We start from the raw sequence: 14,234 nt of genomic DNA on the forward strand, positions 1-14,234 counted from the left end.
TTATGTTTCTGAATTGAAATAAATGAGTTTATATAGGTATTGGTACGAAACTAGCCGTTGGAATGCTTACTGCCCAGTAAATTTGAATACTTTTAATGAGGTATTCGAATACTTCATCAAGTATCCGAATACTTTTCATAAGGTATTGAATACTTTGTTCTTAGCACAAGTATTCAAATATTGATCAAGAAAGTATTCGAATACTTCCTTGACAGAACTTAAGTATTGCAGTTTTTGAGTTAAGAAGTATTCCAATCTTGTCTCTAATCACTTTTAGTGCAATTCCTCGACTTGATAAAATTGTTTTGAAGTTACAAAAAGTGTCAAGGTTTTTTCTCATGAGTTATTCAAAAACTTTCAAGTGAATAGTGTCATGGATAATGCATGCACATAATTAAGTATTCTTTGAGCTCATTTATGCACTATTAATCAATTACCTTTACATTTAGATCTAAGCCCCAATGATATACTACAATCTTGATCTTTGATCTTGATCATGTGTGTTGATGGTTTTTCTTCTGTTGTCTTGTTAAATTGCTTCCTTGGATTTTTTGATTGTTGTAAGTTGTATTATCCTTGATGTTGCTTCCATACTTGTTTGTTATCATCAAAACTCTTGTATAATTGAACTCTTCGTTTTGAGTGCATTGATTTCACAATAAATTTATAAGAAAAGTATTTCTTCAATTACTGGAGATAAAATTATCTATTGTGAGCATAAAATGACGTTATTTTGGGTTATAAGATTAAAAAATTATAATGATAAAGACTAAAATAACTCTGCAATAAATTAGAATTACAAAAACACCTTTATTTTCGTCATAAAATGATGTCATTTTGAACTCACCGGATATAATTTATTTTCATTGACAAGGAGAAATTCATTACCCTAAATTTATCCCATATAATATAATATGATAAACATAAATACCAGTATTTAAACTCAATTTCTAAACAAGTCGTCATTTTCCCTCCGCAAAAAATAGAGATTAACGGTCAGAATGAAGCGAATTGCCATCCGCGGCACACTATACATTTCTCTCAGTTTACCGTTAACAAGAATAAGAATATACGTTTCAAATTGCATAACCTAGATAAGTACAAAACAACCTCCCTAAAAATATTCAAAAATAAAAAATAACCCGAAAAACAAACACGAGAGAGAGAGAAAGTCATTGAACCCCACATGGCCTTCCTTCGAAGACATCCGAAGCACATTACCAGCATCGATCAATAACACCCCAGTGACCCCACCCCACTACAGTATTATAATTCAATTCAAGGCTTCTCTTTCCTCTTTTTCTCTCTCTAAACCTCTCGCTCCTTTTTCTTCGTGATCTTTCCTTCGCATCTCTAAAAAACAAATGATGCCAGAAATAGATGGCATCTCTAACAAATCCCCTCAAATCTCCGAAATGTTCCAGAAATTCGCCCTCGCTTTCAAGACCAAAACCTTCGAGTTCTTCTCCGACGAAAACGCTACCGCGGTTGACGACTCCGATGGCTTCTCCCTCCTTGACTCCGCCGAAGAAATCATCACTGACCAAAAGGTTGTCGTCATCAAACCCGACCCCGACCCGTCCCACAACTTCTCCCCCGGAACTCCACCGCCGCCGCAAACCCCTCCGCCATCCCCTCCGCCACCGACCCAGATCACAAACTCGGCCAAATCTCCCGAATCCAAATCGACGCCGCGTTTAACGGCGAACCAGATCAGGGAAACGACCCACACTCTGATCTCTTCGATTTTTGCAGCCGTATCGGCGTTCGAAGCTTCCTACTTCCAACTACAAAGCGCTCACGTTCCATTCGTGGAAGAAAATGTGAAGAGCGCTGATAAATTGTTGGTTTCGAACCTTCAGAGGCTCTCCGAATTCAAGAAATTCTATTGCAACCCTGAGTCTTGTGGTTTCCCATTTGGGTCTTGCTTGGAGGCTGAGGTGGAAGAGAATCAGAGCAAGCTCAGGACCCTCGGGACCGTCTCGAACCGCTTGCAATCGGAGCTGGAGCAGAAGCACGACGAGGTCGCGGCCCTGAAGAGAAAGCTTGATGAGATTCAGAGGGGTAATGTGAACTTGTCTAAGAAACTGTGTGCTAGTACTTTGAACCCTTGTTGTGATGTTTTGTTAACTGTTAGGGTGTTTGATTCTTTATTGCACGATGCTTCTAGAGCAACCCACAAGTTTACCAAGATTTTGATTGGTTTGATGAGGAAAGCAGGGTGGGATTTGGGTTTAGCAGCTAATGCGGTTCATCCGGGTGTTGATTATGCTAAGAAAGGGCACAACCAGTATGCACTTTTGTCGTATGTTTGTTTGGGAATGTTTCAAGGTTTTGATTCACAAGGTTTTGGAGTGATTTTGAATGAAAAAGAAGAAATCGTGTCAAATGGGCACGTGCAGAGTTTAGATTTGGAGAAGAAAAATGGTTCTTTAAAGCAATTGCTTGAGCATGTGTCTAGCAATCCAATGGAGTTGCTCAGCATTCATCCCAGTTGTGAATTTTCGAGGTTTTGCGAGCACAAGTACGAGAGGCTTATACATCCTTCCATGGAGTCGTCCATTTTCGTTGATTTGGATCAAAATGAAGCGGTTTTGAGCTCGTGGAGGTCGTTGAGTATGTTCTATGAGGCGTTTGTAGGAATGGCTAGCTCAATATGGACACTGCATAAGTTGTCCTATGCATTTGATCCTGCAGTTGAGATTTTTCAAGTGGAAAGAGGTGTGGAGTTCTCTATGATTTACATGGAAGATGTTACAAAGAGATTAACATGGCCAAACAAGGGTAGGGCAAAGGTGGGATTCACTGTGGTTCCAGGTTTTAAAATTGGAAGGATAGTTATTCAATCACAGGTTTATATAAGTAATTTCAGATGTACAGAGTAGTTTAACCTGGTTCCTCTTGTACAACACAAGTAATGGCCACTGCGTTCAGATGTGACTGCTATTTTCAGGAGCTAAATTCTGTTGTTGCGTTGGTTCTGGTCTTGAGAGTTGTTTGTCAGAATAAGTGAAATACATGAGTTTTGCCAGAATTTATTTCAAGATGCCTGGTACTGAACTGCTAATTGAGAAAGACAATGCCAGTATTGCCATATGTGCCTGAAGATGCTTGCTTCTTGCTATGATGCTCAATTGGGAGCAATAGTGGTGGGGTCAAGTCGTTTGGTGGTTTGTGCCAATACCCTGTGAGTGTCGGTAGTGTTTTTCCTGCTATTTTTCTCGTTTCGTTCTTCTTTTCTCCAAGTTTTGCTTTTATGTTCTTTTTAGGTCACTTGTGTAGAGTTAACTGTACAGAACATTACTCTTATTCTGGGTACTCTAACAACAACTACATCATGAAATTGTGTATGTATCACTTATATATAACAAATAACAATGGTTTTCTCATTAGTAACTCTTTCTCACTATCTTGCAAGTAAAATATATAGAACATAATTTCATTGTACCATACTCCTTGAAAATAAATATATGTTTTTTTTTTTTTTTGGGTACATAATAAATATATACTTTCACTTGTACAGAATGGATAAATATCATTTAATTTTCTTCTAGCTTCCTTAATATAGCATTATTGTATGATTGATTTATTATTTTATGATTTGTAATTTACTAATGTTACCTATTTCAGTTCAGATTTGAAAATTTTCTTAGTTTGGTTTGTTCAAAGGTCTTGTCTCTGTATTTGTGCACCACTTATTTTGTGACTTCCGTTGTATAAAATATACTTTGCCGGATTGATCATGCATGTGAATGTTCTTCTGCTGATTGCCATTAACGTAGTGCCAGTTGCACTCCCCACAAAAACTTTACGTCCCATTTATTGCATAAAGGAGATGTAACATATGCAAAATTATGAGTTTTTTATTTTAATAAGCTCCCGTAGAAGCATAAAGTCAGCCATTCGTGAAACCACAATAGAAAAAGCACTTAAAGGTAAAAAGTCTGACTTACAGACAGTTTTCTTCCAAGCTTGAAAAGAGAGGATGAAGCAACTCCGTGATTAGAGTTTCTTTATTTGGTGGCTCTCTAACTAGAGTAAAACAACATCCCAGGTACAAAACACGAAGGCCTGCTTTTCCCTGGATTTTTTGGTCTATAATTAGCAGCTGCCCCGTTTTGCGTCTCCATTTATTTATTTAGTTAGGGCGGGTGTGTTGTGTTGGGTCCAGTTTTATCATAGGAACGCTGTTTTCATTATTGGACCGGACCGACAAATTCGACCGAGAAAATAGGGAGCTGATCCTTTAGAGTATGGTCAACGCACCGAAACAACACTTTCAAACCAGCCAAATCGTATCAAATGGCCAGAGTTTACCTAGTTGAGTTGGTCATCTTTTTAAATCGAGTTCATTCATCCCACAAAACTGATCTGGTGGAAAACTGATTTTGTGGAATTAACTTCACAATTTTTTTTTTTGCAGCCAAATAAAATTTTCATGTTAAGCTAAGGAGCAGTGTTATTAAAATCGGCTCGATCCGGCCGGTCGAACCAGTTGAATTAGGAACCGGATCACTAATTAGTCCAGTGTAGTCAATTGATTGGCCATGTATATAATCCAATCAAGAATCAGTGAACCGATCATAAATTGAGTTTTATCGGTGCTAATCCGTAGCCTTTTTTGATGGAAAATCTTAGAGCATTAAATTTATGGTCTTTCCATTTATATGATCCTCATTTAGTCCATTTTTAATTAATGTAGGATTTCATTACTATGACTTGAATTCCAAAAAATTTAATTTATGGGACGTTTGGTAGGAGTTTTATTTTCAAATTCCCAGGAAAGTGAGGATGGTATTTCAATTTGTTCATGTTTGGTTGAAAATTTTAGAAAATTTTCCCAGGAAATTTATTTGCCCATGATTTTGTTTTGTGTGAAAATTGTGACTGAAAACACCATCCAAGAATACCACACTGATTCCCGGGAAAATGGAAAAAAGGAGGTGAACTAGTTGACGAAAATAACCCTCTTCAACGGTGCTGGTCTTCCTCCTCCTCTTGTTCCTGCACCAGCATGACTCCTAAACTCAATAAACCCATAACCTTTCGACTGACTAGTTTGCTTATTCCTAATAACTTTCTCCGTGGTCACATACAAACAAACAAAACCCTCACTTCAGTAACACAATAGAACCGCCCACATGATCCTACACACAAATATGCAATCTATCTAAATCAATATGCAACACAAGTGGAAAATCAGACAAAACTTACATTTACGTAGCAGAGAACCCTATTGGCCTTGATAGCAAACAGAGAATGCAAATCGTGTTAGGCACTCACCTAACTGAGAGAAAAAGAGGAAAAATAAGAACTAACAATTGTATTAATTTTTTGATAACCTTTCAGTATACATCAGTATTCCTATTTATTGCCTAGTACAATGTATAAGCCACGTAACCACTTAGCTACTTCCTTATTACACGTGATCAGCCTTTCTTTCAAGGTAACACCAAGTGGCCAACAATGCACGTGACCTTAGGCTACAAACCCCTTCAGCCTAGTTGATGGTTTCTTGTTTTTTCTATATACCCTTCGTGTAACATCCCCCTCCCCTTCAAAAATGACCTTATCCCCAAGGTCTAGTGCTGGATAACAACGCTTGAGGAGATCTTCAGCTTCCCAAGTTGCATCCTTTGGCACAGAATGCGTCTGTTGAATCAAATACTCTTTCTGCACCTCCCCACGCAAAGAAACATCTCGCACAGCTAACACAGATAGTGGTTCTTGAATTGGCCTGTTCTCAATCGCCAAAGAAGGTATAGGGTTGGGTTGAATTTTCAGAGTTCCTTTGAATGGTTTCAGGAGTGACACATGGAAGGTTGGGTGGATTTGACTCTCTGGAGGCAACTACAAAAGATAAGCAACCTCACTGATCTTCTTATCAACAGGGTATGGTCCATAAAACCGTTTAGCCAACTTGTGATTAGCCCTCCGTTCAACCGAAATCTGCCTATATGGTTGCAATTTAACCCAAACCAGATCACCTACCTCAAAAGTGCGTTCCCTTCTATGTTTATCATATTGCAACTTCATTCGGTTCCTAGCACGCTCCAAATGCATCTTCAGACGAGAAATCACTTCATCACGCTGCACTAACAAGGACTCCACAACTTCTGTTTTTACCAACCCGCGAGGATAATGAGGAATTTGCATGAGTGGTTTTCCAAAAGTTGCCTGATAAGGGCTCATCCCAATACTAGAATGAGTACTAGTATTATAATGAAATTGTGCCCACCCAATAAACTCATACCAACACTGTGGTTTCTCGTGGCAGAATGATCGCAAATATTGCTCCAAATATCTATTGGTCACCTCTGTCTGTCCATCCGATTGAGGATGATATGCTGAACTTGTAAGCAATAACGTTCCACTTAACTTGAACAACTGAGACCGAAATTGGCTTACAAATAATGGATCACGATCAGTGACGATTGAGCGAGGAAAACCATGAGTATGCACTACCAAAGCACAGAAGAGCTTATCTACTATTGCAGCTGTAAAAGAGTGAGGCAAACAAACAAAATATGCAAATTTTGAAAGTCTGTCAATAATCACCAGAATAGTGGTATACCCCTTCGAAATAGGTACGCCAACTATAAAATCTGTGGACAAATTTTCAAAAATACCTTCAGGAATGGCCAGGGGTTGTAATAATCCAGTGGGTTTAGCAGTTTCATATTTCACTTGTTGACAAGTAATACATTGGCCCACGAATTGTTTGACATCTCTATGCATGGAACTCTAGAAGAAAGTGGCAGAGAGTCTCAAATGAGTACGCAAAACTCCAGCGTGTCCTCGAATTGGTGTGGCATGCGCTTCACACAACAGCACTGGTATCAAGGCTGATTTGGGACTCAGCATAAACCTGTTTTTGTATAATAGGATGCCATCCTTAACCATCATACATGGATCAACATTCGGGTCTGAATCATATTTCTTGTGAAGCGATAACAAATATGGATCCTCTTTGTTTAGTTGACGAATCTCCTCCAACAAATTAAAAATAGGTTCAGAGACCAATGCATTAATAACACCCTCCTCATAAACTCTTGACAGAGCATCCGCAACAATATTCATCTTACCTACTTTATACTCGATTGTAAATGTGTACCCCAACAACTTACATAGATACTTTTGCTGCTCCATAGTCTGTATGGTTTGGTTAAGTAACTCCTTGATGCTCCTACGATCAGTCCCAATCACAAATTCAGACCCCAGTAAGTACTGCCTCCAACGCTTGACAGCTGCAGTGATTGCATAGAGTTCCCTAACATATGTGGAAGCATTAGCTAACCTTGTACCTAACTTCTTGCTGAAAAAAGCCAAAGGTTTCTCCTACTGAAGCAAGACTGCTCCCACTCCACTATTGGACGCGTCAGTCTCAATCACAAATGGCAAGCTAAAATCTGGTAAGACTAAAATTGGTGTGCTGGTCATAGCAACCTTGAGACAGTGGAATGCTTGTGAAGCTACCTCGGTCCACTTAAACTCCTCAAATGCCTTCAGCATTTTTGTCAATGGTGCAGGCACCATGGCATAATTCTTCACAAAGCAACGGTAATAACCGGTGAGGCCCAAAAAACCCCTAAGTTGTTTCAATTTACTAGGTAAGGGCCATTCCACCATAGCTTTAACCTTTTTTGGATCTGCATGTACCCCTTGATCTGAAACTACATGGCCAAGGTATTCAATGGAAGATGCACCAAATGAACACTTAGTCATCTTAACAAAAAATTTATGCAATTGCAAGCATTTGAGAGCCACATGCAAGTGCTCCATATGATCCTCCAATGTTTTGCTAAACACGAGAATATCATCGAAGAAGACAATTATGAAATGACACAAATAAGGCTTAAACAAATGATTCATCACGGCTTGGAATGTTGCAGGAGCATTAGTCAGCCCAAATGACATAACTAAGAACTCATAGTGACCTTCATGAGTTCTAAAAGCTGTCTTTTGGATATCTTGGGGGTAAAACCCGAATTTGATGATACCCGGCCCTTAAATCAAGCTTACTGAACACCTTAGCACCTCCCAATTCATCAAGGAGCTCATCTATAGTGGGGATTGGAAATCTGTCCCTGACTGTAATAGCATTCAAAGCTCTATAATCAATGCACATCCTCCAAGTATTGTCCTGTTTACGTACCAAAAGGACGAGGGAAGAAAATTGGCTGTGAGATTGCTGTATGAATCCTGCAGATAGCAAATCCGATACTTGTTTCTCAATCTTGGACTTTTGATGATGAGCATACCGGTATGGTTTGACATTCACTGGTTTGGAGCCTTCAACCAAGTGAATAGCATGATCAATTCCCCGAAATGGCGGAAGCTCATGTGGAATTTGGAAAACAGATTGATGCTTCAACAACACCAGCCACAACTTCTCAGGTACCGAAGATTTAAGAGCCAACAACTCTGATCCTGGCACTATCAAATTCTCATCCTCTTGAGGAACAAATGCATAGCAGTTTAACACATATGTTTCCATCCCAATAGCAGCAACCTGTGGAGCCTCAAACCCTCTAGTTCCTTCCAAAACCACTTGTTGCCCCTGCCACTCAAATTCCATAGATGAAGTGTGCTTTAAATAAATAAAATCAAATATCATATAATGCTTTTTAGTAAAAAAAAAGTGTCATGTGACTCTTAGATTGTCTCTAGCACACCTATATATACTAAAACTTAAATCATAAAATTGTCACTTTAATTGCTTCATATTAATATAAATTTTATTTTTTTCTCCAAATGAAGAAATTTGGACTCATAAATCCTATATTACATGTTGACAACGTGCAGTTGCGTCAAAGTATGATTGTTATAAGAGTTGCAAAATTGGACAACACTAGACCTTCATAAAATGTATCTCCATTTTCACATACCTATAGTTTAGTTAATATCCAGACCATAGGATTTGCAAAAGCATCTATTAAGACATTTTGTACTAGCCTGCCGCTATTTGCCAAAGAAAAAACGATAAATGCATGAAATGGCTTGAATTCGTGGATGTAGATACATTCCACAAGTTGACTCTTATAGCTACGAAGGGTTGAGTCCTTTGGTCATTTGGGGTGTGTGTGAAAATTACTAAAATTATATAATGAATTTGTGTATGTCGTTATTAGATGATGGAGGAGTGTAATCTTTCTCAGCACATATAACTATATAAGATTAATTACATGATAATTCTTTTTATCAGAGTTCAATATCATACACCACAACTTTTGAAAGTGATTACAATTTATCTACTCTTATTTGTGCTACAATTTCCTGATTTAATTAGATCAGTAACGCTATGTGTTTGGTGCTTATATCAAAACGGTGCGTATAAGTTCTTTGTAATTTCCGTACCAATCACTCACGGACTTTTTGTGTACGGAAATTTCCGTTAAAAAGTCCATAGGGAACATGGTTAAGCGATATTCCGTCCAAATTTTAGACAAAAGTATTTCCATTGATAATAATGATTTTTATAGTAGTGTAATTTGCATGAGTTTCGTCCAGCCTGTGCTGCAAGGAAGCAAGCAACAACGACAGTAACCCATTGTTAGAAGGAGCCAAGTTCATCAGTAAGGTCTTGGACACGCATTCTGGACGTGTGCTGTTTGGAGATGAAAGCACCAGCTGTTTCCTATACGAAACATTGTTGTTCCCTTAATTTCTTCGTTAAGACAAGAGAATTAGAAGAAAAAAAAAAATCACTCCATTTGCCTCCATCTCTCAACTATCTAGAAGTGTTTCTCTCAACTACCTAATTTAATAATGAGGCTTACTATACCATTTTATTGAAAAGAAAGAAAATCTATACAGAAAGATGGTTTTTGACACAAATACAAGGTGAGAGTCTCTTATTATATTAAATCTATGGAGACTCAAATTTAATATCATCTATAATTGTTTCACTATAATTTTAGCTAGGTAACACTTTATTTCTGTGAACAAAAGTACAAAGACCTTAGATAAAAACATGATTTTATATCTAAGACAGAAATAGTGAATATAGTAAGGGCTTAATTCCGTACTTGCACAACACTTTATTTTCTAATAATTATCATTAATATAACATTGACATCCATATTCCGAATCACATTCGGTTCTTCGCAACAAGGCAAAGAGGATGTTTCTTGTGTTGGACTAGTCCCGGAAGCACATCAGTGTCTATGTCTTCCCTCTTTGCACCTTCAGGCATTTTCCAATCAAATGAATAGAGAAGATTAGCAAGTATTAGCTCCACTGTAACCACTCCCATAAAAAGGCCCGGGCAAATTCTTCGGCCAGAACCAAATGGTATTAGCTCGAAATCTTGTCCCTTAAAATCTATAGTATTGTCTAAGAATCTCTCAGGATAAAACTCTTCTGGCTCCTTCCATGTTTCAGGGTCTCTGTGGATTGCCCAAGCATTCACATACACCAATGTCTTCTCCGGAATTTCATACCCTTCAATGATACACTTTTTAATCGTTTCTCTTGGTATAAGTAGGGGCACTGGTGGGTACAGCCTCATTGTTTCTTTTATAACTGCCTTAAGATAAGGTAAATTTTGGATATCATCTTCCTCTATAAAATCTTTCCCACCAAATAAATTTCTAATCTCTTCTTGAACTTTCTGCGTTACTCTAGGATTCCTCATTAGTGAAGTCATTGCCCAAACTGTTACGGCTGCATTTGTATCTGTCCCAGCCATAATTATATTCTGTAATTGACAAAGAATTGAGCAATCAATTAACACCTATAAAAAATAATAATGTTGAGTTGAACTGGTTGCATTACATGTTATTAGAACTTTTTACTAAGTGATCACGAATTTTAACCTCATTCGCTTCTGTTTTCTAATAAAATTACAAAAATATCTCTATATTATTCATATTACAAAAATTACAGAAATATTAATATAAATATCATTGAAGATATATATTAATATTAAAAAAAAAAAAATCGTTTATATGGTTTAACTTCATCTATGTTTTAAGTGTATTAGATAGAGACAAAAAAATGGAAAAGAAAGCAAAAATAGGCCTTGAAAATTGAAATGAAGGTTAAAATTTGAAGAAATATAGAACAACCATGATCAAAGGTTTGATGTGATCGGGTGTGAGATCCATTGAGAGGGAATGATCATTCTTCAGTTGAAGTAAGGCATCGACTATATCCTCTTCATTTGTAAGTTTCTCCCTTTTTGGATCAAGGTGTTCATCGATAGCATTCTGGAAAAACTCATCGAACACCTTGAACGATCTCTCAAGACGACCCATTAATCCTGTGAGCTTATCAACATACCACCCCAGAAAAGGAATATAATCTGTGTAAAAGAAGGAAACTACCAATTCCTGCGCTTCTTTAAGAAGGTCATGGAACATGCTCCTCTCGATTCCTTCCTCTTCGTACCTTCTTCCAAGAGCAATCCTACAAGTTATAGTGCTAGTGAGACACGTCACTAACTCATGCAAGTTCGTGACTTTGGAGCAAGAAGCATGTTCTGATATCTTTTTGATCATTTGAGTAACCTCATATTTTCTAATTGAGGAAAACGTTGATACACGCTTAACACTAAGCAAATGGATAATGGAAAACTTTCTCGTGTGTCTCCAATAATCTCTGTATGGAGAAAATACCACGTCTAACCCATTATATGAAAATTTCATTGGGCTGAACAAGGAAGGTCGGCTACAGAACTCAAGGTCATGAGTTTTCATTACTTCCTTGGCCAGTTTTGGTGAGGAAACAATAAGGGCTGGCCTTGAACCGAGTTGAAGGGAAAAGAGAGGGCCATATTTCTTTGAGAGTTCATAGAGGTTCAAACAAAGAGCAGAGCTATCTAGTTGATGTAGATTGCCAATGACGGGAAGTCCTCTAGGACCTGGTGGAAGGGTTGGCTTCTTTGAAGTTTTGTGTTTTTGGAAGAAGAACAATAGCAAAAGAGGGAAAGCTAAAAGAACAAGTGATAACATATTTTGATCCATGAACAACTACGGACATGGGAAAAGAACTACTATTGTAATATCAATTTGAGGTTTTTACACATATAGAGAGAGTCAATTTATATTAGCACAAGTGAAAATGACTCCAAGATAATTAAATAATTTTTTTTAATATATTTAAGGTCCATATTTAAAAACTTCGCCATGAAGAAAGGGTAACACCCCGTGTATTATAATATAATGGTACTACAGCTTGTTCAATTTATTAAACGCGGAAGCTAATCATAATAATATTAACGAGATTTCTAAACCATATTGTGAATTAACTATTTCCTTCTTATCTTATGTATTGCAACACAAAAAATCCCTGATCATGATTACGTATCTTTCTACACCCGCACTTAATCATCATACTTATCCAATTATGCCAGACTTAGTTTATAAATATTCGTAACATATAGTCCAGTATGATGAATACAACATGTCCTCTTTGATATTCATAAATAGCATACTTAGTCATGAACCAACATGATGTAGTCATGACAACATCCATAAATCATGGTGCATACAAATACGTGTTCTCAAACAATAACATCAAGATTATTTAATAGTTATATTCAAAAAAAAAAAAAAGATTATGCAATAGTGACATAGACAACCTCTGTGCTCACATCAAATAACAACATAATCCAACGTGTCCCACAATAATCATGTCTCATCATAACATAAATAATCATCATAAATATGCATGTCTCATGTCATAATGTAATCTCTATGCCGATGTAACGCCCGATCGCTTTCAGGATCAATGACTGTCCCCACACACTAACACGAGACTTTTCAGCGTGTTTTGTCCTTACTCACACACTTCATAGGAAAACTTCCCAAGAGGTCACTCATTCCAAAATTGCTCCAAGTTAAGCATGCTTAACTATGGAGTTCTTCCGTTATGGGCTATCGAAAAGTAAATGCATCTTGTTTGTATAAGTAGTACAAATTAATTCTTATAAGCTATCCCCAACTGTGCAGTTTCATACTGCACAATCTTTGGAATTCCTCTCTTTTGGGTGTCGATTCGACTCATTCATGTACCCCCCGCTAGAAGCCTGCCAGGAGCCGCTCCTTGTCTGTGCCCTTTCGCATCGGCGATCACTCCCTGCTCTCGTCAGCGCCTGGGAAGTTACAACTGACCTCTTGCCTCGTGATGCATTTATATTATAGATATCAGCAATTGAAAAATGTTCCCCACACAGGGTGAGATTTTGACAAATCTTAGTAAACCGAGGTTCTCGAAGGATCACTCTGCCCCAAGTTGACTTACAGGTATAATAAGTTCAACAAAATAATAAAATGTATAATGTAGGATATATAACATGTAACATGTACAATATCAACATGTACTGGCCAGAGAATAAAGTGTGCATTACGCACGTTTGCAACATACCAAAAACATAAGGGACGCAACCTGCATATAGGACACACTATCACATCCGCATATATATCAACACACTACAAGAAAAAAGTTTATTTGTGACGAAAATTTTCGTCATAAATTGTCTCAAATGACAATTTTCGACACAAATAATCAAATTTCATCACAAATAAACTTGCGACGCAGGAATTTGTGACGAAATTTACTTGCAACGTAGGAATTTGTGACGAAATTTCGTCACTAATAAGACTTTTTCTTGTAGTGACATATTATGCCAAAAATCATTTCCATATATGATGGGATGAAATTTTGTTCCCATCTAATCTGATTTTATTGATAAATACTCGTTTGTTTCGTTACCTGGCATTCATTTTTGCTGTTAAAAGACGTTCCTAGACAATGAGAACAAAAAGACCAGAAAGGGAACATATGCTAGCATAACAACTGATAAAGAAAAGTAAAAAGGGAACGAATTGACTTATTTCTACAACTGCTAACCTCTCCCCTATCCAGTTTGCAGGAAAAGTCTAAAAAGAAGCTTCCAAAAGCAGAGAGTGCATAGTAATCAAGCTGCAAAGAGCATGTACAACAGATAAGGAAGAATGTTCATCGGTTTAAAGGGCAGAAAAGGCATTTGGGTTTCAGAACAAAAAGGCAAAATTCAACCCCAAGTTGTCATTTCGAACAACTTGCTTTATTCAAAGTAGCAGTCCACCACCTCTCCACACAAACACGAAACAGCTGATGAAAAATCACAAGTTTTCCATCACCTTCCTCAGCCTATAAATAGGAGAGCTCAGGACGAAGAAACTATCTCATTCCTTAAGAAGAGACCATAGATTTCGTAGTTTAAGTTTCTGTTTTACAACTTGTATAGT

At 37.4% G+C, this 14,234-nt stretch overlaps 2 protein-coding genes across 2 annotated transcripts; one reads left to right on the top strand and one right to left on the bottom strand.

Annotated features, from left to right (window-relative positions):
- The first annotated feature begins 1,344 nt into the window (after nt 1–1,344).
- Nucleotides 1,345–3,363, top strand: LOC133298293 (protein GRAVITROPIC IN THE LIGHT 1). The gene has a single exon (XM_061497561.1). The coding sequence runs from the start codon at nt 1,365–1,367 to the stop codon at nt 2,883–2,885; it is 1,521 nt and encodes a 506-aa protein (XP_061353545.1). The 5' UTR covers nt 1,345–1,364; the 3' UTR covers nt 2,886–3,363.
- A 6,727-nt stretch (nt 3,364–10,090) lies between these two features.
- On the bottom strand, nt 10,091–11,966 carry LOC133298291 (6,7,8-trihydroxycoumarin synthase-like). Its single transcript, XM_061497560.1, has 2 exons — nt 11,070–11,966; nt 10,091–10,699 (listed from the first exon to the last, which is right to left on the bottom strand). The coding sequence occupies exons 1-2, from the start codon at nt 11,964–11,966 to the stop codon at nt 10,091–10,093; spliced, it is 1,506 nt and encodes a 501-aa protein (XP_061353544.1).
- Between the last annotated feature and the right edge of the window lie 2,268 nt (nt 11,967–14,234).

Source organism: Gastrolobium bilobum, unplaced genomic scaffold (genome assembly GCF_033153095.1).
Source record: "Gastrolobium bilobum isolate Gb01-03AN ecotype WA unplaced genomic scaffold, APGP_CSIRO_Gbil_v1 utg86272, whole genome shotgun sequence".
NCBI classification, from domain to species: Eukaryota; Viridiplantae; Streptophyta; class Magnoliopsida; order Fabales; family Fabaceae; genus Gastrolobium; species Gastrolobium bilobum.

Excerpts from the sequence above, each read along its gene's own strand:
- LOC133298293 (XM_061497561.1), top strand. The coding sequence starts at position 1,365 with ATGATGCCAGAAATAGATGGCATCTCTAACAAATCCCCTCAAATCTCC.
- LOC133298291 (XM_061497560.1), bottom strand. The coding sequence starts at position 11,966 with ATGGATCAAAATATGTTATCACTTGTTCTTTTAGCTTTCCCTCTTTTG. Across the intron at positions 10,700-11,069 it reads ACATCAAACCTTTGATCATG|AATATAATTATGGCTGGGAC; the intron begins GTTGTTCTATAT and ends TGTCAATTACAG.